This window comes from Panthera leo, chromosome D3 (assembly GCF_018350215.1).
Source record: "Panthera leo isolate Ple1 chromosome D3, P.leo_Ple1_pat1.1, whole genome shotgun sequence".
NCBI lineage: Eukaryota > Metazoa > Chordata > Mammalia > Carnivora > Felidae > Panthera > Panthera leo.
Window position 1 is genome coordinate 38,234,691 of NC_056690.1, and position 24,502 is coordinate 38,259,192.

General features: G+C 38.0%; 1 protein-coding gene across 18 annotated transcripts in view; it reads left to right on the forward strand.

Annotated features, from left to right (window-relative positions):
- The window catches only part of L3MBTL4 (L3MBTL histone methyl-lysine binding protein 4), a 448,782-nt gene that overhangs the window by 238,302 nt on the left and 185,978 nt on the right, over window positions 1-24,502 (forward strand). For all 18 annotated transcript variants that reach the window (XM_042909930.1, XM_042909929.1, XM_042909916.1 and 15 more), the window contains one exon: window positions 16,756-16,870. In XM_042909930.1, the coding sequence (XP_042765864.1) occupies window positions 16,756-16,870 (115 nt within the window). The remainder of the gene's footprint in view (window positions 1-16,755; window positions 16,871-24,502) is intronic.

Consider the following 24,502-nt stretch of genomic DNA (forward strand, 5'->3'; position numbering starts at 1 on the left):
AAATATATTTTCAACAGAAATAATTTAGACTTCTGATATTGAATTATGAAAAAAAATATGGGAACACATGAGCAAACATGCTAATTACAAACATTCATTCTCCTCTGTTGCTTTAAAGTTATTCACTGGCTTGAACATTTTTTCTCCAGAAATTTAATCCATTTTCAGAATGCATTGTTCTGGTTGAGATAATTACTCAGTTATACGTGAAAAGAGAAGGCTCCTGCAGTCAACTGGATGAATTACCTGTTTCAGAGAGTACAGCACGTGTAAATACAAGCAATTTGTAGAGAATTTTAAATTCATAACTGTGTGAGCTCTATCTCCTTGTTGTTTAGAAGCAATATACATTTATTTTAATGACCGGGTGTACTTCACAGGACATGAATATAATCAGTATGTAAATAAAGCCTACTGAAAATAGATACTATTGTTGAAATAGAGCCAGGATCTTCATCTATCATGATTTGACTTTTTATATTAAATCCTTTGAATTGAGTAATGTTAGAGTATAATACAAGATTCTTTTTCTGTAAAAAGAGACTAAACAAACCATTAAAAATGAGACCTCAGGTATATTTGCTAAAAATAAGCATGTAGGTCTTACAAGCATTTATTCTGAGTGTGAATAGGCAGTTATGCTGTTCTCACCCACGTCATCATAACCCAGGTTGGAGCAGAGGAAACAAGGATTATTGACGCCAGGATCTCAGGTGTCATGTCTTTTCTGCTTCTGGCTCCCAGCCCCACACATTTGGGCTATGGCACCACACATAACAGCTTCCTCTTTTAAGATTTTAAATTCCAGAATCAGTTTCTGAGCGGAGTTTTCTCGCTCCCCTTTGCTTCTTGCTCTGCTCCCCTACCCAGACCCCAATGCCCGCCCCCCACTCCCCTCACCCACCTTCCAGGTCTGCCAGCCGCCCCCAGACCCCCCCATCTGGAGCAGACTGCAAGTGCATCACGTAGGGATGCGGCCGTGAGGGCTTTGGCCTTCCTCCCTGTGTGTGTGTACTCTGCCCTTCTTCAGACCTTTACCCATCCTAGGGAGCAAGCATCCGCTGAAAGAACAGCGCCTTTGTCAGTTGTCATTTGCCATCCCAACTTGCCTTTCCAGTCTTGTACCACCTTCACCTCAACTGATGACCTTACCTTGGGTTTGCCTGAGCAGCTAATGGCCACCTCATGTTTAGTCCTCAACTTCTAATCCCTCCACCTTCGCCATTCTTCATTTGTCTCATGTGCCTCAGAATCTCTTTTCTGGGGTGCGTGGGGCTCAGTCAGTTGAGCTTCTGACTTCGGCTCAGGTCATGATCTCATGGTTTGTGGGTTTGAGCCCCACGTCAGGCCTTGGATCGACATCTTAGGGCTTGGAATTTCCTTCAGATTCTGTGTCTCCCTCTCTCTCCGCCCCTCCCCCGCTCATGCTCTGTCTCTCTCTGTCAAAAATAAATAAACATTGGGGGGAAAAAAGGAATCTCTTTTCTGATACTGTTTCTTTTTTCCCCATTTCCACCCTATCTCTTCATTTCCACCGTCATTCTCTGCAGGGTCTTCCTGTTAGCCTACAATCAAATCTCTGCGGTCCTAACCACATTCTCCTGAGGACACTCTGCCATGGTGCTTACCATTGCTACCGGAATTGTTCCAAGTGTGTGTTACGTTCCTTTCCCTTCTTCTCACCTGTTCACTCTTCAGATCGAGCCCGCCAAGACTCTGTCACCTTGCCGCACCTGCTGTTGCTAACCATAGGCATTTTAAATTCTCCTTGTGCTTTTCTGTGCCCATGGCACAGTTGACCATACCTGCCTTTGTGAAACAGCCTTCCCTCCACTTCTTCTTATCATTCTGGCTTGATTTTCTACCTTCTTACCCTGAGGCTTCCTTATTGCTTCTTGTAGCTCTGCTAACTTTTTTTTTTTTTTAACTGTGCCAACTTTTAAATAGAATTCCTCAAGATTGCTTTGTAGACATGTATCCGTCAGGATTCTGCTGGAAATAGATGGCACTTCATACACTTTATTTATTTATTTGTATTTCGTACACTTTAGTAGAGGGCTATTTATGGCGCCTTGGCCAGGGTTGAGAGAAAGCAGTGAGGTGTGGGGCTGAGCACAGCTGGAGCTTCAGGAGAGGCCCCAGGGCAGGGTTATGGCCTTAAGGAGGGAGCAGCCACTGCCAAACTGCCCTCCAGCAAGGGAAGGAGGCCCAGGAATAAGCACCCACCCCTTCTCTCTGCCTGTCTTCCTACACTCTAATGACACTTCCCATTCGCCAAAACCTAACCAGAAACCTGAAGGTAAGGGACATTGATGTCACCCGCAAAGGTCCGTGTCCTCTGCACAAGGTGGATCTAGAGGGAAGACAAGAGAATATTCCATCCAGCACTGTTTCTTTCTCTATCCATTCTCACTTTGTTTTTTCTGTCAGCATATACATCCCATAGCTTCACCTGCCACCTCTGTGTTTATGACTCCTCAGTCTGTGCCTCATCTCTCTCAGCCAAGATCTAGGAACTAATTTCATTTGTCTGCAAGATGTTTGCACTTGAATATGCCAGGCACTCAAATTTAATATGATCGAAATGGAATTCATTACATTCCCACTTCAACAAAAATAAATCAAACAAATCAAAAATCAAAACCCTTTTTCCTGTATTCCTTATTCAGCAACGGCACAGCCATTAACTAGGTTGCCAGTATTAAAAATTGTTTTTATTTTTATCCAAGTTACACTCACACAAAATGCAAAAAGCAGTTCTAACAAGTTTTATTATGAAATAGTTGTCCAAAGACCACCCTCTCCCGCATTTTCCCCACTGCAGAGACCACTGATTGTATTAATTTTAGCTACTTGTTAGGGTGTTTATCCTGTGACTCTAAGCATAGACTTGTTTTGCAACTTCTTGACCTCTGTGTGGGGTCCTCACTCTCCACCCCTCAGGCTGTGTGGGCTCGCTCTCCACCCCTACCTCCTGGTCGTGCACACTCTTCACTCCATTCGTCCTCTCCATGTAGACAGGCCATGATTTTACTTAGAACAAAATTTGTGTTTACCCGCAACACATCAGTCATTCTACTGAGAGGAATGTTTGTCCAGTTTTGTCTAAAGAATAAACGGCTTAAAAACATGTCAGTCACTTTCACATGTTTCAATGTCATATTACTTGAAAGGAAAAAAGTGTTGGTAGTTCAGAAGATAGATCTGTAAAATAAATGGATAAATCAGTAGGTTTTGGTTAAACTTAAGTACATCCTTTAGATGTATTTTTTCAGCAGTGTTTACATAACTTGAAGAGACATACTTGAGTCTGCACATTTGCTAGCTTATTCATTTGCCCAACAAACAGTGTTACAACACTTCAACAAATATGCTCCAGATATTATCTGGTACTGGTGACCAAAAAAAATGAGACGGTGCCTCTGGCTTCCAGTTCTGTAGGTGAGGAGCTTGAAAGTTGACACTCTGTCCTATCAACAAGTAGAAAGCTGAACAGACTGGACAATCAACAACTCTTCTTGGATATAAAAGTGAGAAGAGGACGCAGGGCAAACTGTTGTCCCCAGATTGGAGAGATGATGGGAGTACAGGGAGTGTGACCTGCTGAACAGTAGGAAAACCTGTATGGACAACTCAGAGTTAAATTGTGAAAGTTACCTCTAGGAGGTTGACCAGGTTCTAATAGGAGCTCAATTACAGTAAATACTGGATAAAAATCCTCTCATACATCCAGCAGCGTGAGGGGAAAAGAAACCCTTTTGAAATATGCCAGAGCACTCAGTTCTTAGCAAGGCCTGTTCTCAGGTGAGGGAAACCAGTTAACCAGAGCCTAACCTGCTAAGGTATTACAAGAACCTAACTGACTTGAGGGGAAGGGAAATACCTAACTCTACCCTGCTCTATCAGTCCCACTGAGGGAGGAGAACAAAACTGAGAAACACTTGTGACGGTCACAGGCCAGAGGCTCACTCAAAAACTGAGACCTAATCACAGCTCTCTAGGTTGCATACCCTTCCCCAGCACCTTACTGCCACATTAGTAAAGGCCTGTTTATAGTTTTTCTTTTTACTTGATATAGCATGTCTGACTATCAAGAAAAAATTGTAAGGCATACCAAAAGGAAAAAAAAAATTGAAGACACAGAGCAAGCATTAGAACCAGACATGGCAGAGCTTATCAAACTGGAAGTTGAAAACCACTATTATTAATATGCTAAGGGTTCTAATGGATAAAGTAGACAGTGTGCAAGAACAACAAGGAAACAGAAGCAGAGAGATGGAAATCCTCAGAAAGAACCAAAAAGAAATGCTAGAGATGAAAGACACCATAGCAAAAATGTAGAATGCCTTTGATGGGCTTCTTAGACTGGTCATTGTCTTTTTTTTTAAGTTTTAATTATTTATTTTGAGAGAGAGAGAGCATGAGCAGGGGAGGGGCAGAGAGAAGAAAGAATCCCAAGCAGGCTTCATGCTGCCAGTGAGCCAGATGTGGGACTCGAACCCACAAACTGTGAGATCGTGACCTGAGCTGAAATCAAGAGCTGGACACTTAACTGATTGAGCCACCCAGGAGCCCCTAGAGGATGTTTTAATAGAAATTTCTAAAATTGAAAAGTGAAGAGAATGAAGACAAAAACAACAACAACAACAAAAACCCAAAAACAACAGAGAGGCACCCTGGTAGCTCAGTTGATTAAGTATCTGACTCTTGATTTCAGCTTGAGTAATGGTCTCATGGTTCATGAGAGCATGCCCTGTGTGGGGCTTCATGCTGACAGCACAGAGGCTGCTTGGGATTCTCTTTCCCTCTCTCTTTGCCCCTCCTCTGCTCACACTCTCTTTCCCTCTCAAAATAAATAAAAAAACATTAAAAAACAACAATGACAACAACAAAACATCTAAGGACTGTGGGACAACTACAGAAGGAGTAACATTTATGTAATGAGAATACCAGAAGGAGGAAAAAGAGAGAAAGGAACAGTAGAAATATTTGAAGCAATAAGGATTAAGAGTTTTACCAAATTAATGTAGAACACCAAACCACTGATTGAAGAAGCACCAAGAACACCAAGCAGAATAAATGCCAAAAAACCCTGCACATAGGCATACCGTATTGAAAATGATAGAACGTCGAAGATAAATTCCTGAAAGAAGCCAGGGAAGAGGGATACCTTACCAATAGAGGAACCAAGATAAGAGTTACTTCTGACTTATCCTCAGAAACCATGCAAGCAAGAAGAGAATGGAGTAATATTTAAAGTGCTGAGAGAAAAAAAAAACAAAAACAAAACACCAACCTAGAATTCTCTACCCTGTGAAATTAAGCTAAAAAAAAGAGAAGGAAAAAAAAGACTTCCCAGACAAACAATAAGTGAAAGAAATTGCTGCTAGTGTACCTGCTTTGCAAGAATGTTAGAAAAAATTCTTTACAGAGAAGAAACTTGGCTTTACATAAAGAAAGAAAGAGCATTGAAGGAATAAATGAGGAGAAAGTAAAAATTTTTATTTTTATTCTTAATCTAACAGATCACAGTTCAAAATAATAAGAGGAACAATGTTTTCCATTATATTTATTTATGTATATTACATATATATTTATATGTATGTATATGTTTATGTATGCTTATATACGTTCACTGAATGACAGCAGTGATATCAGAGCCAGGAGAAAGGAATTAGTATTATTTTGTTATTATAAGGCACTCACATGACCGTGAAATGGTATGGTATTATTTGAAAGTGGACTTTCAGTTAGTTGTAAATGTATATTGTAAACTGTAGGTCAACCATTAAAATAAATTTAAAAGAAAAGAGTATAATTTGTGCTAAGAAAGGAGAAAATGGAATCATATAAAATACTCATTTAAAGGCGTGAAAGCAGAGGGGGGCACCTGGGTGGCTCAGTCGGTTAAGTGTCTGACTTCAGCTCAGGTCATGATCTCACTGTTCATGAGATCGAGCACTGCACTGGGCTCTCTGCTACAGCACAGAGCCCACTTTGGATCCTCTGTCTCCCTCTCTGTCTGCCCCTCCCCTATTTGTGCTCTCACTGAAAATAAATAAACATTTTTTAAAAAGTAAAAAAAAAAACCATGAAAGCAGAAAAAAAGTGGAAGACAAAAAATAGAAACAAAAAAAAAGACAGCAACATAAAACAGTGAATATGGTAGATATTAATCCAAGTATATCAATAATTATTTTGAATGTCAATGGTCTAAAATCACCAATTAGGACAAAGATTGTCAGAGTGTATAAAAATACATGTCCCAAATATATGTTCTCTCCAAGAAATCCACTTTAAATTTAAGAATGCATATAGATTAAAAGTAAAATGCATGGAGAAAAATATACCTAACACTAGTTAAAAATAAAAGTAATACAGTGTAGCTGTATTAATTATAAGCAGAGCTGACTTCAAAGTAAGAGAAGTTATCAGGGATAAAGAAGGGCATTAGATAATGATAAAGTGGTCAGTTCTCCAAGAAAACATAATAATTCTTAATGTGTATTTACCTAAGAACAGATCCTCAAGCTACATGAGGCAACAGTTGATAGAATTGCAAGGAGAAATAGATGAATCACCATCACAGTTGGAGAGCTCAGCACCCCTCTCTAAGAAGTGGACAGATCCAGCAGGCAGAAAATCAGTAAGGATCTAGTCAAACTTCACAAAACCATCAATTGGCTGTATACACTTTTCATTCAACAACAGCAGAATACAAATTTTTTTCAAACTCACATGGAACATTCACCAACACTGACCACATTCTTTTTTTTTTTTTTTTCCAACGTTTTTTATTTATTTTTGGGACAGAGAGAGACAGAGCATGAACGGGGGAGGGGCAGAGAGAGAGAGGGAGACACAGAATCGGAAACAGGCCCCAGGCTCCGAGCCATCAGCCCAGAGCCTGACGCGGGGCTCGAACTCACGGACCGCGAGATCATGACCTGGCTGAAGTCGGACGCTTAACCGACTGCGCCACCCAGGCGCCCCCACTGACCACATTCTGACTCATAAAACATACCTTAACAGATTTTTTAAAATGTATAAAACATACAGTGTCTGCTTTCAGACCACCATGGAATTAAACTAAAAATCAAAAACAGAAAAATAACTGGAAAATCCAAAAATACATGGAGATGAAATAATACTCTTCTAAGTAATTCATGGTTCAAAGAAGAGATCTCAAGAGAAATTAAAAAAAAATATTTTGAACTAAATAAAAATGAAAACATACTTACCAAAATTTGTGGGATGCAGCAAAAATAGTGCTTAGAAGAAAATTGATAGCATTGAATGCATATATCAGAAAATAAAGATCTAAATCAATCAGTAATCTAAATATCCACCTTAGGAAACTAGAGAAAGAGTAAGTTAAATCCAAAGTAAACAGAAGAAAATAAGAAGAATGAGAGCAAAAGTCAGTGACATTAAAAACAGGAATTCAGCAGAGATCCAGGAAACCAAAACATGGTTCTCTGAGTTAAATAAAATTTATAATCCTCTAACCAGGCTAACTAAGAAAAAATAGAGAGGACACAAATTACTGATATCAGAAGTAAAAGAGGTGACATCACTATGGATCCTATGGATGTTAAAAGGGTAATGATGGAATATTGTAAACAACTCTGCCCATAAATTTGATTACCTAGATGAAGTGGACCAATTCTTTGAAAGACGCAATCTGCCAAAACTCACAAAAAAAGAAATATACACTATGAATAGGCCTCTATTAAGAAAATTGAGTCAATAATTAATAATCTCCCAAAGAAAAAGCACCAGGCCCACATGGTTTATAACTGGTGAATTCTATCAGACATTTAGGGAGGAAATTATACCAATTCTCTATAATCTTTTTCATAGGATAGAAGGAGAGGAAATACTTCCTAACTTACTGTGTGAGGCCAGCAATTACCTAAATTCAAAACCACACAAAAACATTACTAGAAAAGGAAACCATAGACCAGTATCTGCCATGAACATAGATGCAAATATTCTCAACAAAATATTAGCACATTGAATTCAGCAACGTATAAAATGAATTATACACCATGCCCACTTAAGTAGGTTAATCCAAGATAGGCAAGGCTGGTTCAATATTCAGAAATTAATTAATGTAATCTATCGTATCAAGAGCCTAAAAAAATCACATAATTGTGTTAATAGATGCAGAAAAAGCATTTGACAAAATCTAACACCCATTTGTGATAAAAATTCTGTCATTTATAAAAGTAATTTAGAACTTGCTACCAGTGAAATTGATCTTGTACTAATAAACAAATTATAAGAATGGATAGAAAAAATCTGTAGCCCACCAATGGCTTCAAAAATTTAGAAATAGTGCTCACGATACATTCAGTTCATAAGCATAGCTGCAAGTGTGTGTTTATATATAAATTTCCATTTGGCTAATAGTACCCATGTAGATATTAGGTAGGTATATAAATCATTATTTATGCCTTATATTATACTGTCCATTGTGTTATTCAGTGTTCCCTATATGAATGTCTATACAGTAAATTCCTATCAGTGAAAATTTTGCACCTTTATACTACCTGGTGAATTTTTTTCATATTATAATTGTGTAATAGATCCTCTTCGCCATTGGTGGGGTATTTTGGAACTATTTATTTATAGCAATCATCCTTTGACTACCAAGGGTAATTATATATTTTGGCTTACCTGGGATAGTCCTACATTATGCCTGTTGTAATTGTGTAATCAATAGTGCTCCCTTTTACTCTCAAAAATGTCCCATTTGTATAATAAATTATGTGGTCCCTCAAGATATAACCAGCTTTTCTTGGCTTTCACATGCCTTATGTCTTACTATTCATATTTAGAAATCCTGTCTTCTTTTAACATAAGCAGCTAAAGCCCTTTTTGAGTTGGTGGTTTGTGAAGAATGAGTATGAATAATTTGTGATTTAGTAGAAAAACCTTGATGGTTTGATACCATATCCAAAGTAGAAATTTGGAATTTCAAGACAAATGGAGAGTATGTGTTGAAACAGCGTCCACTGTGAGGGCTGGTGTCCTGAACAGAAGGGGAAGGGAGCAGCCTGGTGAATATCAGAAAGGAAATGGCCTTTGTGTTAACAATGGATGTGTGGCGTATGTCAGTTCAGTGCTTAACACTTTTAAATCTTATGACAGAGCTTACTTATAAAGGCATTTATGTTAGTTATAACCATAAACTGATTTGGAGATTGTTTGTCCTCACACTGCTAATGAAGGAGGTTTTTCTTCCTAAGATATTACCCACAGACATGTGGCCACGGAACCTTGAATGTGGCTATTATTATGCCTAACTCTGATGAAATATTTAGATTTCTTAACAAGAATTAAAGCCCCAGGGATTCTGTTGGAAATTTGGCATTTTTATTTCTTGTAGGACTCTTATGGGGAAAATATATCTTATGGGAAAAACTAATTGTATTTGTTATAACAGTAACCATAGAAATAGAGAAATGGAAACTTATGCAGACATATTTATCACAAATGGAAACATTTGGAGTTGAATGTTCTCTGCATTAGACCTTCAACCAGGTCTCTCTTGGACTTGTTCTACAGAATTAAAAGGGATTTGTGACTGTTTTTAAAAATAAGTTATTCTTCATTGCTTTAACTGTGATGTAACTGTGAGTTTGATGGCAAGTTCAGTTGATTAACAACCTTGTTGCCATGGGGATACCCTAAGGAAGCATTTCAAAAAGTTTATCCAAAAACCACCTTCAACAGGTAATCTATGATGTGTGATTAAAAAAATACAATTTCCAGGTATCGTTCCTGACATCCTCCGCCCCCTGAATTAGAGTTCCAATAGAGCAGGAGACAATTGGTATTTTGCTTACTAAATTTTGAAAACCATTGTCCAGGAAATATGCTGAATTTGGGTAGTGGCCTTAAAAAAATGAAAGGTATTTTCGACTTGCTATAGTGAAGCTGTTAATTTTTCAATTTAATGATTACATGTCTTTGTAGTGCTTATTATAGGAATGAACTGGAAGGAAAGTGGAAGCAATTGTATTTGTGAAAGAGCAGAAGGGTTTAGGGAGAGATTAGCAGGGAAAGGGAATTGAGGTAATTTACCAAGAGTGGCTGTGATTGCCCTGGAAAGGAATATGCAGAGGCTGCCAGTCCCAACACTACTCAGTGGCAGTTCAGGCTCATGGCCTTGGGGGAGAGGGAGAGTTTCAAATCACAATCAATGACTTGGAGATGTTGGCCACATTTCCTAATCCCTATGTATCTCACTAGCTTCTTATGTAGCATGGAGATAATAATGTGTGAGACTAATTTTCAGAGTGTATACACTTGTCTGTTATAATTCCTTTTCTTCATGTTCCCTCCCTCCCTGTTCTTGCCCAGAAGACCTGTAGGCAGATTGGCTCAGTGGGGAATTAATATTTAATGTGCAAAAGTGTAGGTAGTTCTGGACTGCACCCTGTATTATTCCATGTTAATTTGTTTTCATTACGAAAATGCCTTTTTATACTTTAAAAATGTAATTTAACTCTGCTACAGTAGATTCTTAGTTATAGTAATCCCAAATATCCCCACCATTTGTATTCTTGTACGGTTCTCTCAATAAACTGTTCTCAGCTGAAGTCTGGTTCTGCCATTTACTGGTGGTACCATCTCGGCAAACCTCTTAAAAGGTTCCTTTTCAGAATGTGTGAAAACAGTATATTGTAGACGTTCAGTGAAAATGTATGTATTTTATAGCTGTGTTTGGACTATGTAAACATACGGTAAAAGTGAGCCCCCTGCTATACTCAGCGCTCTTGCTCTTAGATGATGGTGGTATTTTGTGAAGGCATTATGTGAGCATGCTTGTCCTGCAGTGGAACATATGTCTAGTCTCATTACTATTTCTTCATCTGCCACACCGTCCAACAACAGAGCTCTGCATCACAGGAAGTGAGATTTACTGTAGTCTTATTAGCACCAGTAGTTATGAGTAATAGATATCAGGAATAATATATGAAAACCCAGTTTTTTTTTTCTAGAATGAAATTTAATGTTAAGTCTAGTTATCTGAAAGTGTATTCAATTAAAGGAGAAGAGTTCAGGTACAGTGAAGCCTTTTTCTAAATAAATTAACATCATCTACATGCTTATAATTTGTTCACCATAAGCCTTTAAAATAGATTTGAGGCCTTTGACAATAAAATATACACATCCAGTAAGCCCATTAAAGTGGAAATTACAAATTTAAAAACCATATAGCAGAAGCAAACAAGCATAATAATATCACTTAGGCTAATAAAATTGTTGTGATTGAGCATTAAATTTAGCTCCAGTGTTCCTAGATAAATAACAGTTTATTTTCCAGCTGCCCTAAGGAACAGCGACGAGTGATGATTACTGCCATGCATCTCATTCCGCTGATGGCTTTTGAGGTCTGACAGGGTGGAAGCCATGGTGCTAACAGTCATGGTGGCATCAAAGACAGCTGAGGCCTAGTGGCAAGCCTCCAGGGCTGAGGGACAGTAATGATAAGGCAAAGCAAGAAAGACCTTGCCAGTCCAGACAATCAACAGCTTTATATTTACACTCAGGAGTGTATCCTTGTTTTTTAATAGGGTGATCTAATTCTTAAGCGTCCAAGTTATTTTGCCAGTCATTAATCACTAATGCAGATGATGTTAATACCATCAGGAAGTATCACTACCCATTTAAAGGTAAGAGCTTGAGACAGTGTTTGATTCAGTTATCTGACCTCTGTTTTCCAGTTTGTCATAATCTGAGCGAGAAGTGTCCATATTTCTATTCAGCTTTATACAAACCCAAATATTTAAAAATCGTAAATATGAAATGGAGATGATTTGGTTTCCAAAATAATTCTTTCCTTTATGAAAGGACTCTGTAAATATTCTTAAGATGCCAGTCTCCTTTATTAACTTGACCATCTAGTTGCAATTCTTAAAATTGGGTTTTCAACTTCAGAGATATGAAGATCTACAGACTTGAAAATATCTTTCATAAAGATGTATATGGGTCAGATTTGGGTTATATTTTTCATGTTTAGATGGCCTTTGTCGGGGAGTGGAGCATCACATCATTGGATTAGGAGGAGCTCTTTTTAATTCCATGATTTCATTGTAAGTAATTATATGCAGCATCGGAAAGGGTAATTTAATATTTATTAATGAACATAAGGGAAAACATTGAATAAAGTACATAAAAACATTGTATCTGCTTTCAGAAAAAAAATTTTAAAGATACTGTCATTTTAGTTTTTTAGTAATAAACCTGAATTCCAACAGTAGGATTTCCAAGTCCAGGTACAGTAGCTGAAATAGAAAGACCTAACTCCTTGTAACAAGATCTTGCTGGAACATTTGGCCTGTCTTGTTTGTGCTTAGAGGTGGTTCCCTTGCTTTTGAAATAGAAAAAGTACCACTGCAAACTTAAAAGAGAAAGGACATTGAAATTAGGAAGAAATGTTAAAGTTTGAGGAAATTTTCTATTTCTTCTTCACAGCATTATACACACTTACACAAACTTCTTCCTGTTGGTAAATCCAGAGCAGCAGGCATCAGTCTTAAAAAGAGTGCTATTTTTGCCTTTCACAACTGGAATATTTAGTCTTCGAGTACTGACGGTATTATGCAGTTCGGCTGTGTCCAGAATGCTGAAACATTGCAATACATAAATATGGTAAAAGATAAGAATATCCCCCATTGACAGCAACTGCATGTAGTTTTGTGTCTTCCCTCTTTCTCTACATGATGTCTGGTTGATGCATGTTCGTACATGTAGAAACAGTCTATCCTTTTTATTGGTGACTACTGTTCATCTCATGCCTATGCTACCCTTGCTTTCCAATAGATATTCAACTGTTGTTGGGCATTTGGGTCATTGTCAGGTTTGGCATTTTGAATGAAACTGCAAGGAGCACTTGTTTACACAGCTTTATATTTTCATCTCTTTGGGATGGAATTGCCAGGAGTCACAGAGTAGGAACATCTGAAATCTACAATACAGTAGCAAAACATTTTCTAAAGTAATTGTCCTATTTTCCAGCCCCAGTGACATTGTATGAATGTTCTGGGAGCTCCACAGCCTCACCAGTAATTGATGTTGTCTGTCATTTAAGTCATACAGTTGGCTTTGTAGTATGTCTCAATGTGATCTCTTTGATGAATAGTGAAGTTGAACAATTTTTTATTTAGTTTTTGACCATTCATTGAACCTTTTTTTTTTCCTGTAGAGTATCTCAAGTGTTTTGCCTATTACTTACTGGATTGCCAATTCTTTTGTCAGATAAATGTATTGCAAATGTTCTTGGTTTGGTTGTCCTTTATATTAATGATGATTTTGAGGAGCAGAAGTTTTTTATTATGATTAAAAATGAATTTCTAAAATTATTCCTTTATGGGTAATGCTGCTTGTGTGTTAAGAAACCTTTGAGTATCCCAATATCATGAAGATTTTATCTTGTTTCATTCTTGAGTTGATTAGGTTGTTTAGGTTTATAGCCCATTTCGAATTAATCTGTATGTGGAAGGTGACATAGAAGTCAACTGGTTTGGATTTTTTCATATGTGGATATCCACTTAATCCAGTATCATTTGCTGAAATTACTGCTCTTTCCCCATTGAATGGCCTTGTTACATCTATTGAAAAGCAATTTAACTATATAGATGTGAGTCCATTGACATAATCTTTTCTGTTCTAATAATGTATTTGCCTATGCTTAGGCCCAAACAACACTGTCATCATAACTGTGGCTTTATAGTAATTATAGAAATCAGAGTGGGTCTTCCAAATTTGTTCATTATTTTCAAAATTGCTGTTGTTCCATCTGATAATACTTATGAAATACTTTCTATAATATTTCTTGCAATGCAAATCTATAAGTGAATACTTTCTTGTTTTTTTTAATCTGAAAGTTAATTTTACTCCTTTTTGAGGGAAATTTTTTTGTAAAACAAAATCTTAGGTTGATATTTTTTTAATTTCTCACTGCTTTAAAGATCTCATTTCATTATCTTCTTGTCTATTCTGTTTCTGATGAGAAGTTGGCTAACATTCCTGTCATGGTTCCCTGTATGTAATGTGTTGTACTTCTGTGGCTGCTTTCAAGACTTTTTCTTTTGTCTTTCATTTTTGGCGGTTTGCCTATGATTTGTGTAGTTCCGATTTCCTTTGTATTTATTATGCTTGTGTTTTGCTGTTTTTGTTAAGCTTGTAAATTGGCGCTTTTTTTTTGACCAAAATAGATTTTGTTGATGTTATTTCTTCAACTTTTGTCTGGTTTGACCATTATCCCTGCTTTATTGTCTCTCCTCTCATTATGGACTCCAAATTGCATGTGTTAGACCAGGCAATTCTGTATTACAAGTACCTGAGCCTCTGTTCATTTTTGAAATTTTTTTATTGTGTGCTTTAGATTAATAATTTCTATGAATCTGTTTTCATGTTCACTTACCCATTTTTCTGCCATCCCTAATCTGTTAAGCCTATTCAGAAAATTTTTATTTAAAATAGTTTGCTTTTCAGTTCTAGAATTTCCATTTGTTTATCTCTTATGGTTTCCATTTCCCTGCTGAGACTCCCTATCTGTTCCCTCATCAAGACTATTTATCCTTTAAGTTATTAAACATATTTCAATAGGTACTTAAAAACTTCATGTCTACTAATTACAACATCTGGGGCATCTCAGGGTCTCTTTCTATTGACTACTTTTTTAAAAAAATGAGCAGGGCTCACATTCACCTGCTTATTTGCATGTCTAATAAATTTTGATGTTATGTTGGACATTAAGAATGATACAGCATTCAGATTTGGGAGCATTTGTCTTCCTTTAAAAAGGGTAGAGTTTGTTCTGTCAGTCAGTTAATTACTGATGGCTGTTCTTAATCTTGTTGAGGTTTTATTTTGGCCTTTCTTAGGGCTGGTCTAGAATACTCTATGACATGGTTCTTATTAGAAAATTGTGGCCTTTTTGCATGTCTTGGTCAAATTCTTAAGATGTCTGCACTCTGGTCTCTCTACTCTCCAGGTGTGTGTGACCTCTGCTATCTTCATTTTACTTCCAGCTCTTATCAGATGCTCTCTTCTTCATTTCACCTTGTCTCACCTTGCACATGTACAGTCCAGCCCTTGACCAAGGTTGTGCAAAAATCCCCCAGAGATTTCTGGCGTCCCCTTCTCTGTAGCTCTATTCTCTCTAGTGTCTGTCCTCCGATTTCCAGCTGCTTTATCAGTGCTGAACTGCATCTGTGTCTCCTCAGCACAGCATGACTGCTCTGTTTCTCCTCCCTGTGCTGCTGTCAGGAAATTGACTACAGGCTGACATCTGGGGCTAGTCTAGGTGTACTTAGGGATTACATATCTGTGGTGCCTATTGTCCAGTGTCTACAGTCCCTTCATATATTCAGTCCAGTTTTATAGTTCCTACTGGGAAAGGGCACTCTGTCTCAGCCAGAAGCCTAAGTTTGGTAGAAATATTCTCTTGAAAGTTATTCCTAAGATTGTTGGTTCTCAAACTTCAGCATATATTAGATACATCTAAAGGACTTGTTTAAAAATTGTGAGTCCCTATCCTTTAGAGTGTCTGAGTCAGTGGGTTGAGTTGGGGCCTGCCAATCTGCATTTCTAACATGTGTCCAGGTGATGGTGATGCTGATGGTCAGGGAACCAAACTTGGAGAACCACTAAAGACGAAAGACGGATCTTGAAAAAAAAGCATTGGACTTTTTCCTAGATACAGTTTTACCTTTTTTTCTTTTTTTGTGGTCCTATGTCTTGCATAACAGACTGATGTTTCATTTAGTTTATTATAATGCCAGCAATCTTGCTGTTTTTATTCAAATTTTGATTTTCAAAAAATTGTGGGTTTTTTTCTGCATTGAAAAGGGATTCCTCACTTAATTAATAGAAACAGAAAATATGTAAGAGAGTAAGTAAGGTTATGAAATTTATTCTTTTTGCGTGCCCAAATAATTTGGTTTGTTCATTCTGATATGAAACTTCTAAAACATAGTGTTTTGTAAGTTTCAGAAATAAGTATGTGATTATCGTTTCAGAAATGGAGTTTTATTTTTTATTCTTGGACCTATATGTATGTGTATATGTGAATTATGTGTATGTGTATGCGTGTTTTGTAGATAAGACGCAAAACAGTGGTAACCATTTGCTGGATTTCTGGACCTGAGCCATATCTCTTCCTCAGGTTTACTGAAAGTTTACACTGTCCTTTACAGCTCTCAAGATAGCCATTAATCTGTCTAGCTTAGTAGCATATTTCATCCGCTCCTGTGCCTCCATTGTTTCAATGGCTCCATCTCTCCTTGGTTGTCAGGATTTTGAAACTTATTGCTTCCTTTCACTCTAAAATCAATGCATTTCCTGATAGGGTAAGCCTTGTACTTATGTCAAATTGGTGACTCTAGTTGTTGTGTCTGATGTGATTTTTCAGAGGCATCCAGTAGAAGAGGTGTCCTCCCGCCAGCATTACAGTATTACTTAGCCGGGGAAATGGATTGGTATTGTCCCTTCAGATTCTGATCAATCTCTAACAGGTTTTTTTGTTTACCAACTTCTTTAATTTCTCAGAAAAATTGGTACTACAATAGTCTTTAGTGGTTAGATTAGAATGCCCTTTGATGGCACATTTTAAATATTGTTTCAGCTGTAATGTATCATTGTTACAATTTCAATCTCAATTTCACAGGCCTGATTTCTAATATTTTGATGCAGACGTAGTGAAATACTAATTACTAAATGCTAATTACTCAACAGGTTCATTTTGATGGCTGGGACCACAAATATGACTACTGGATGGATGCAGACAGCCCTGACATCCACCCAATTGGATGGTGTGACATAACAGGGCATCCCCTGGAAGTACCATATCGTAAGTATTTTATTCTTTGTTGTTGATTTTTAAATACTTAGCCTGAATTCCTACCTTAATGCTGTTCTTTTTCCTGTCATTATAAGTATTTTAAAACTAAATATCAGATAGGTGAATTGACTAATCAGTGCTACAGCTATGCTGTAATTATTCATAATTAAGCCTCAAAAGAGTGTGCTTTATATTTTTAAAAAGTTATAATAATAATTAAGGAATTATTTTGATAGTGTTGTCTAGGAGAATCTTTATTTTCTACATTTTAGTTTGGGAAACTTAACCCAGTCCAAATCCATTGAACTTGGGCCATTGATTTTAGCTGACGTGCATTTTGGTTTTTTTTTTTTAAACATCCCATCTTAATTAATTTTCTTTTATAGATTATATTTCAAAAAGTTTTAGAAAAAAATAGATATTTTAAATTTCAGCAATTAAAAAAGTTAGTTGAAAAAAGTCCTCTGTTATATTGGTATTTTCATTATTTCTTTCTTTCTGGCTACTTAAAGTTAAAGAGGAAATTAACCACTCTAAATTTTAATGAACCTTGAACCAAAATATCTCATTCTTTTGTCTGAAGGATTCTTTCTACCAGATGAGGCTGACATGACTAATAGCTGGTTCCAGACACATGTGCAGGCTCTCCATTCTTTTGTTTGTTTTGTTCCCTCACTGCTTCTGGTGTTTTTCTGTTGGTTTCTTGGGATAATGGCGAGCGTATTATTCTGTTAATGAGGTTATCTTATATTGAGCCAGCCCCATGATGCTAGAACCTCAAGTACTAATTGCATCTTTGAAGTAGTTCCTTAACTTATAGGAGTGAGAAGAATTCCTGAACTGATAGAAGTGAGAAGCGTTCCCGACTTGCTAACATGACATCTTTACATTGTGCTGGGTGCTTCAAAAACTACAAAGTTAAGAAAGTGCAGGTCCTTACTTAACTTAGAGTGTGTTAGCAAGTGTGGAGTCTGTACATACAGAATGTAAAACCCAGAGACCATGGTCAGTTCTATGTTGGGGGAAAAGTGTTAGGATTTGTGCTCTGTGTGTGTGTGTGTGTGTGTGTGTGTGTGTGTTTTCTGATTTCCACTTTTAACTCTCCATGATTTCACATCCCAGTATGTCAGGGAGATGTTTCTCATTTTATGTTAACCTCCCCCTTTTCCCACATGGACGTGCACACATCTATCCCTCACACAGTAACTTTCTCAAGTAGGAATGGTCTCAGTGTAAGTAGGAATGGGTCAGCATTCCAGGGACAGGGACACCCTCTCTTGACTCCACTCCATCTCATCCATTACCTGCTCCCTTGTCAAACTCCTTAACCAGCTTCTCAAACTGAGTGTCTCATAAATATCCCAAAGTCTGTGGATCAAACTGAACTCCATCCCAAGCCAAAAATCTTGCTTTTCTACTATAGTTCCTACTTGCTTTCAAAGTTCCTACTTCTTAAGCAGAGTCATCCTGGACTTGCCCCCCCCCAACCCTTCCAACACCCCACACCCCATGTACAATCAGTCACCAAGTCTTATTGATCCTCTAACTTAATTTCTCCAAAATCTATCTCTGACCCCTGCCTGCTCCCTCCCAGGTCCATTGCATTTGATCTCTCATCAAAGTTCAGTGACTTGCAGACTGCTAGTTAGTGAGTTGCATACATCCTCCTGAAAAGCCTAAGATCTCAAAATTCAGGTTCTAGAGGCAATATAGTCTATCAGTTAGAAATGTGGAACCTGGAGTCAGAGTGCTTGGATTTGAATCTCAGTTTTACTGCTCACATAGCTGTGTGACTGACTGTCTATGCCTGTTTCCTCATCTAGGAAATGGAGATAATAATATTATGTGCCTATCTCAAAAATGTATAATGATAAATGAGATAAATGCACACAATACTTTAAAAACTACCTAGCCCCAAAGTATGTCCTGAACTGGTGCTGGCTGCTGTCAGGAAATGATATCACAGTCTATAGATTATCATTTTTACATGAAATTATGTGATTTATTAAGGATTACAAAACCTGAAATTGTGCTAAAATTAATGTGATTAGAGTTTTCCAAATGTTTTCATTTCTTCCTTCCTTCCTTCCTTCCTTCCTTCCTTCCTTCCTTCCTCTCTCCCTCCCTCCCTCTATCTCTCCCTCTCTCCCTCCCTACTTTCTTTTACTTTCTTTCTATTCATTTATTTACTTACATTTATTTACATTAATTATAGTTGACACATGTATACATTGTAGTGATTTGACATTTATATATACTACAGAGTGATCATTGTAAGTGTAGTCACCATCTGTCACCATACAAAGTTATTAAAGTATTATTGACTATATTCCCTATGCTGTACTTGATATCCTCATGACCTGTGTTATAACTAGAAATTTGTACCTCTTAATCCTCTTTACTTATTTCACCCACCCCCCAATCCCTTCCCCCTTAGCAACCATCAGTTTTTTCTCTGTATTTATGAGTCTGTTTCTGTTTAGTTTTGTTTGTTTAGATTCCACACGTGAGTGCAATTATGTGGTATTTATTTTTTCTCTGACTTATTTAATTCAGCATAATACGTTCTAGGTCCCTGTTGTTGCAAATGGCAAGATTTCAATCTTTTTATGAGTGAGTAATATTCCACTTTATATATATGTGCCACATCTTCTTTATTCATCTGTTAATGGGCACTTGGGCTGCTTCCATATCTTGACTACTGTACATAATGCTGCAATAAACATAGGAGCACATATCACTTTTTGAGTTAATGTTTGGTTTTCTTCACATAAATACTTAGAAGTGGAAATGCAGGCTGATATGGTAGTTCTATTTTTAGTTTTTTGAGGAACCTCCATACTTTTTCCATAGTGGCTGCACCAGTTTATGTTCCCACCAGGAGTGCACAAGGACTCCCTTTTCTCTACAACCTCACCGGCACTGGCTATTTCATGTATTCTTGATACTGGCCATTTTGGCTAGTGTGAGATATTATCTCATTGTGGTTTCGATTTGCATTTCCCTGATGACTAGTGATATTAAACATCTTTTCATGTGTCTGTTGGCCATCTGGATGTCTTCTTTGGGAAAATATCTATTGAGGTTTTCTGCCCATTTTTTAATTGGATTTGTTTGGGGGTTTTGGTGTAGGTTGTGTGAATTTTGTTAAATATATTTTGGATATTAACCCCTTATTGGGTGTACTGTTGGCATATATCTTCTCCCATTCAGTAGGTTGTCTTCATTTTGTTGATGGTTTCCCTCCCCATGCAGAAGCTTTTTAGGTAGGTACAATTTCATTTGTTTATTTTTGTTTTGGTTGCCCTTATCTGAGGAGACAAATCCAAAACAATTATTGCTTAAGACCCATGTTTAGCAGTTTATTGCCCATGTTTTCTACAATTTTCATGATTTCGGGTCTTATATTTAGGTCTACATGTATAGTTCTTTTCCCCTTGTAATTTATTTCTAGTGTTTGGAAAAATGCTTCATATGATTTCAATCTTCTTAAATTTATTGAGACTTGTTTTGTGACCTAACATGTGGTTTATTCTTTTTTTTTAAGTTTTTTAAAATGTTTATTTATTTTTTGAGAGAGAGAGACAGAGAGCATGAGAGGGGAGGGCCAGAGAGAGAGAGGGAGACACAGAATCCGAAGCAGACCCCAGGCTCCAGGCTGTCAGCACAGAGCCTGACGTGGGGTTCAAACCCACCAGCTGTGAGATCATGACCTGAGCTGAAGTCAGAAGCCAAACTGACTGAACCACCCAGGCGCCCCACATGTGGTTTATTCTAGAGAATGTTCCATCTACAATTGAAAAGATCATACATTCTGCTGTTTGGGGATGGGATGTTCTGAATATATCTATTAGGTCTATGTGATCTACTGTGTTGTTTAGGGCCACTGTTTCCATATTGATTTTCTGTCTGTATGCTATATCCACTGATGTAAATGGGGTATGGAAGTTTCCTACTATTATTGTATTATTGTCAATTTCTCCCTTTATGTCTGTTAATACTTGCTTTATATATTTAGGTAATTCTATGTTGGGTGCATACATGTTTACAATTGTTAGACTTTTGTTGGATTTATCCCTTTATTACTATGTAATGCGCTATTTGTCTATTGTCATGATCTTTATTTTAAAGTGTATTTTCTCTGTTATATGACAGGGGGTATTGCTACCCCTCCTTTCTTTTAATTTCCATTTGCGTGGACTATCTTTTTCCATTCCTTCACTTTCAGTCTGTGTTTTTTAGGTCTGAACTAAGTCTCTTATAGGCAGCGTATAGATGGGTCATGTGAGTTTTATTGGTCCATTTAGCCACCCTTTGCCTTCTGATTGGGTGTTTAGTCCATTTAAAGTAATTATTGATAGGTATGTACCTACTGCTATTTCAGTAATTGTGTTCTGGTTGTTTTTGTATTTCTTCTCTGTTCCTTTCTTGCTCTTTTCCCTTGTGGTTTGATGATTTTTATTAGTGTTATATTTGGATATTTATTTATTTATTTATTTATTTATTTATTTTTATTTGAGACAGAGAGAGTTGGGAAGAGGGACAGAGGGGGAGAGAGAGAGAAAGAGTGAGAGTGAGAGTGAGAGAGAGAGGGAGAGAATCTCAAGCAGGCTTCATGCTCAGCACAGAGCCTGACAAAGGGCTTGATCCCACATCCCTGGGATCATGACCTGAACCAAAATCAAGAGTCAAATGCTCAACTAACTGAGCCACTCAGGAACGTCTTCTCTCTCTCTCTCTCTCTCTCTCTCTCTCTCTCTCTCTCTTTCTGTCTCTCTCTCTTTTGCATGTGTATGTATTATAGGTTTTTGTTTTGTGGTTACCATGAGGTTCATATTATAATACCCTGTGTATACAGAAGTCTATTTTAAGTTGATGATCACTTAAATTTGAATGCATTCTGCATTTTTACTCCTCTCTGTTATGTTTTGTTTTTGACATATTTTATATCTTTTTATTTTGTATATCCCTCAACTAATGATTGTAGATATAGTTTATTTTACTACTTTTGTCTTTTAACCTCCATGGTATCTTTATAAGTGTTTGATCCATTACCTTTACTATATTTTCTTTTCTCACTGCAAATTTTTCTTTAACAATTTTCTTCTATTTATGACCTTTTATTTTCTGCTTGAATAAGTCCTTTTAAACGTTTCTTGTGTGGAGCTTTAGTGGGAATGTACTTCTTTAACTTTTGTTTGTTTGGGAAATGCTTTCCCTGTCCTCAATTCTGAATGGTAACCTCGCTAGGTAGAGTATTCTTGGTTGTTGGTTTTTCCCTTTCAGTTTAACTATATCCTGCCATTCCCTCTGGCCTGAAAAGTTTCTGCTGAAAAATCAGCTGATAGTCTAATGGGTGTTCTCTTCTATGTCATTAGTTGATCATCTCTTTAATTTTAATTTTTGCCTCTGTAGTTACTATGTGTCTTGGTGTGGGCCTCCTTGGGTTCCTTTGTGCTTCTTGGACCTGGGTGTCTGTTTCCTTCCCCAGGTTAGGGAAGATTTCAGCTATTATTTCTTTTTTTTAACATTTATTTATTTATTTTTGAGACAGAGAGAGAGAGAGAGGGAGAGAGAAAGTGCATGAGCACGAGTGGGGAGGGGCAGAGAGAGAGGGAGACAAAATCCCAAGCAGGCTCTGAGCTGTAGGTTGACACGGGGCTTAAACTCACAAGCCATGAGACCATGACTTGAGCTGAAATCAAGAGTCGGATGCTCAACCAGTCGAGTCACCCAGACATCCCTCAGCTCTCATTTCCTCAAGTAAGTTTTCCACCCCCTTTTCTCTCTCTTCTCCTTCTGGGACCCCTATAATGTGAACATTAGTTTGTTGTTACAGAGATCCCTTAACTCTTCTTATTTTTTTTAATTCTTTTTTCTTTTAGCTGTTCTGCTTGGGTGATTCCCACTACCCTGTCTTCCAGATTGCTGATCCATTTGGCAGTATCCTCTAATCCGATGTTGATTCCATCTCATGTAATTTTCACTTTAGTTATTGTATTCTTCAGCTCTAATCGATTCGTTTTTATATTTTCTATTTCTTTTTTGAAGTTCTAATTGTATTCATCTACTCTGTTTTCAAGTGTGGGATCTTTATGTCCATGACTTTGAACTCTTTATCAGGTAGATTGCTTATACCTATTTCATTTAATTCTTTTTTTTTTTTTTTTGAGATTTTTGTCTTGTTCTTTGACTTGGAACATCTCTCTCTCTCTCTGTCTGTCTCCTCATTTCGCCTGCCAATCTGTGTTCATTTCTCTATATTAGGTAGGTCAGTATGTCTCCCAGTCTTAAAAAAGTGGCTGTATATAGAAGGTGTCCTGTAGGGCTCAGAAGCACAATCCTCTCTGCTCACCAGAACCAGGTTCCCAGGGTGTCGCCTTTGTGGGCTGCATGTGTCTTCTCTTGTGTCTGGGCTGTGACTGTTGTAGATACATACCCCCATCCCGTGAGGGTGGGAGCCATTCTGAGGTGCATCAGTCCAGGCTGTGACTGCTCACCAGGTGCATCAGGGCTGGAGCTGCTGTAGGGGGACACCTCTGCATTTCCTGGTTTGATTCTGGTTCTGGTGTACCCTTTTCTGGGAGTTGCTTTTATTTTTTAAATTTTTAAAAATTTTATATCAATGTTACTTCTTTTCAGTTTATTTATTTTGAGAGAGAGAGAGCCAGAGCATGCTAGTAGGGGAAGGGCAGAGAGAGAGAGAGACAATCCCAAGCAGGCTTCACGCTGTCGGCGGAGAGCCCAACACGTAGTTCGATCCCATAAACTGTGAGATCATGACCTGAGCTGAAATCAAGAGTCAAAAACCCAGCTGACTGAGCCACCCAGGAGCCCCCTGGGAGTTTCTTTTGGTGATGCTGGTCCCAGCTAAGGCCACCTGCTGGGTGCAGTGGGGGCAGGAACCACTTTGGGGGAGTGGGGGAGTGCCAAACCCAGTTGAGGCTGCCTGCCAATGTGGCAGAGGGGGAGCTGGTTTGGAGGGGCATGTTGGGCAGAGCAGACCTGCAGAGGATCACCAGGACAGGATGACTAGTGTTGGCAGGGTTGATGGACAGCATCAGAAATGGCACTTGCCAGCTCTCAGTCACCATGGTAGAAGGAGGGTAAGAAAAATGGTGCCCCCCTGTGCTTCTTTTCCTCCAGAAAGTTCCTACAGATCCCTGCCCCTCTGGCAAATGTCCTAGACTGAGTCAGTAAGTCTCCATTATGATGGAGATTATGGTTCAGGTGCTTCTTAAAGGGCTGCCTCTATGCTGTGTCTCCGACTGAGTGTGCTTGTGCGCCTGCCCTTTAAGAGTAGAGTCTTGGTTTCCTAGAGTTCTCTGGCTTTCCTAGAGTTAAGCCTTGTTGATTTGCAAAGCCAGACATTATGGGGGCTCTTCGTCCTGGTGTGGGTCCTCAGGACAGGGGGTGCCTGATGGGGACTTGAACCTTTTGCTCCTCAGGGAGGATCTCTGTGTTTTTCATATCCTTCCTGCTTGTGGGCTGTTGTGCTGGGAGTGTGGATCCTGACTGGACCACTTCGTTGCTCCTCTCACCTCTCTTGATGTGGCTTTTAAAAAATACCTTCAGTTATCAAAATTTCTTAAGTTTGACTTCCCTGTTTTTTTGGCAATATTACAAGATTCCCATTTTCTG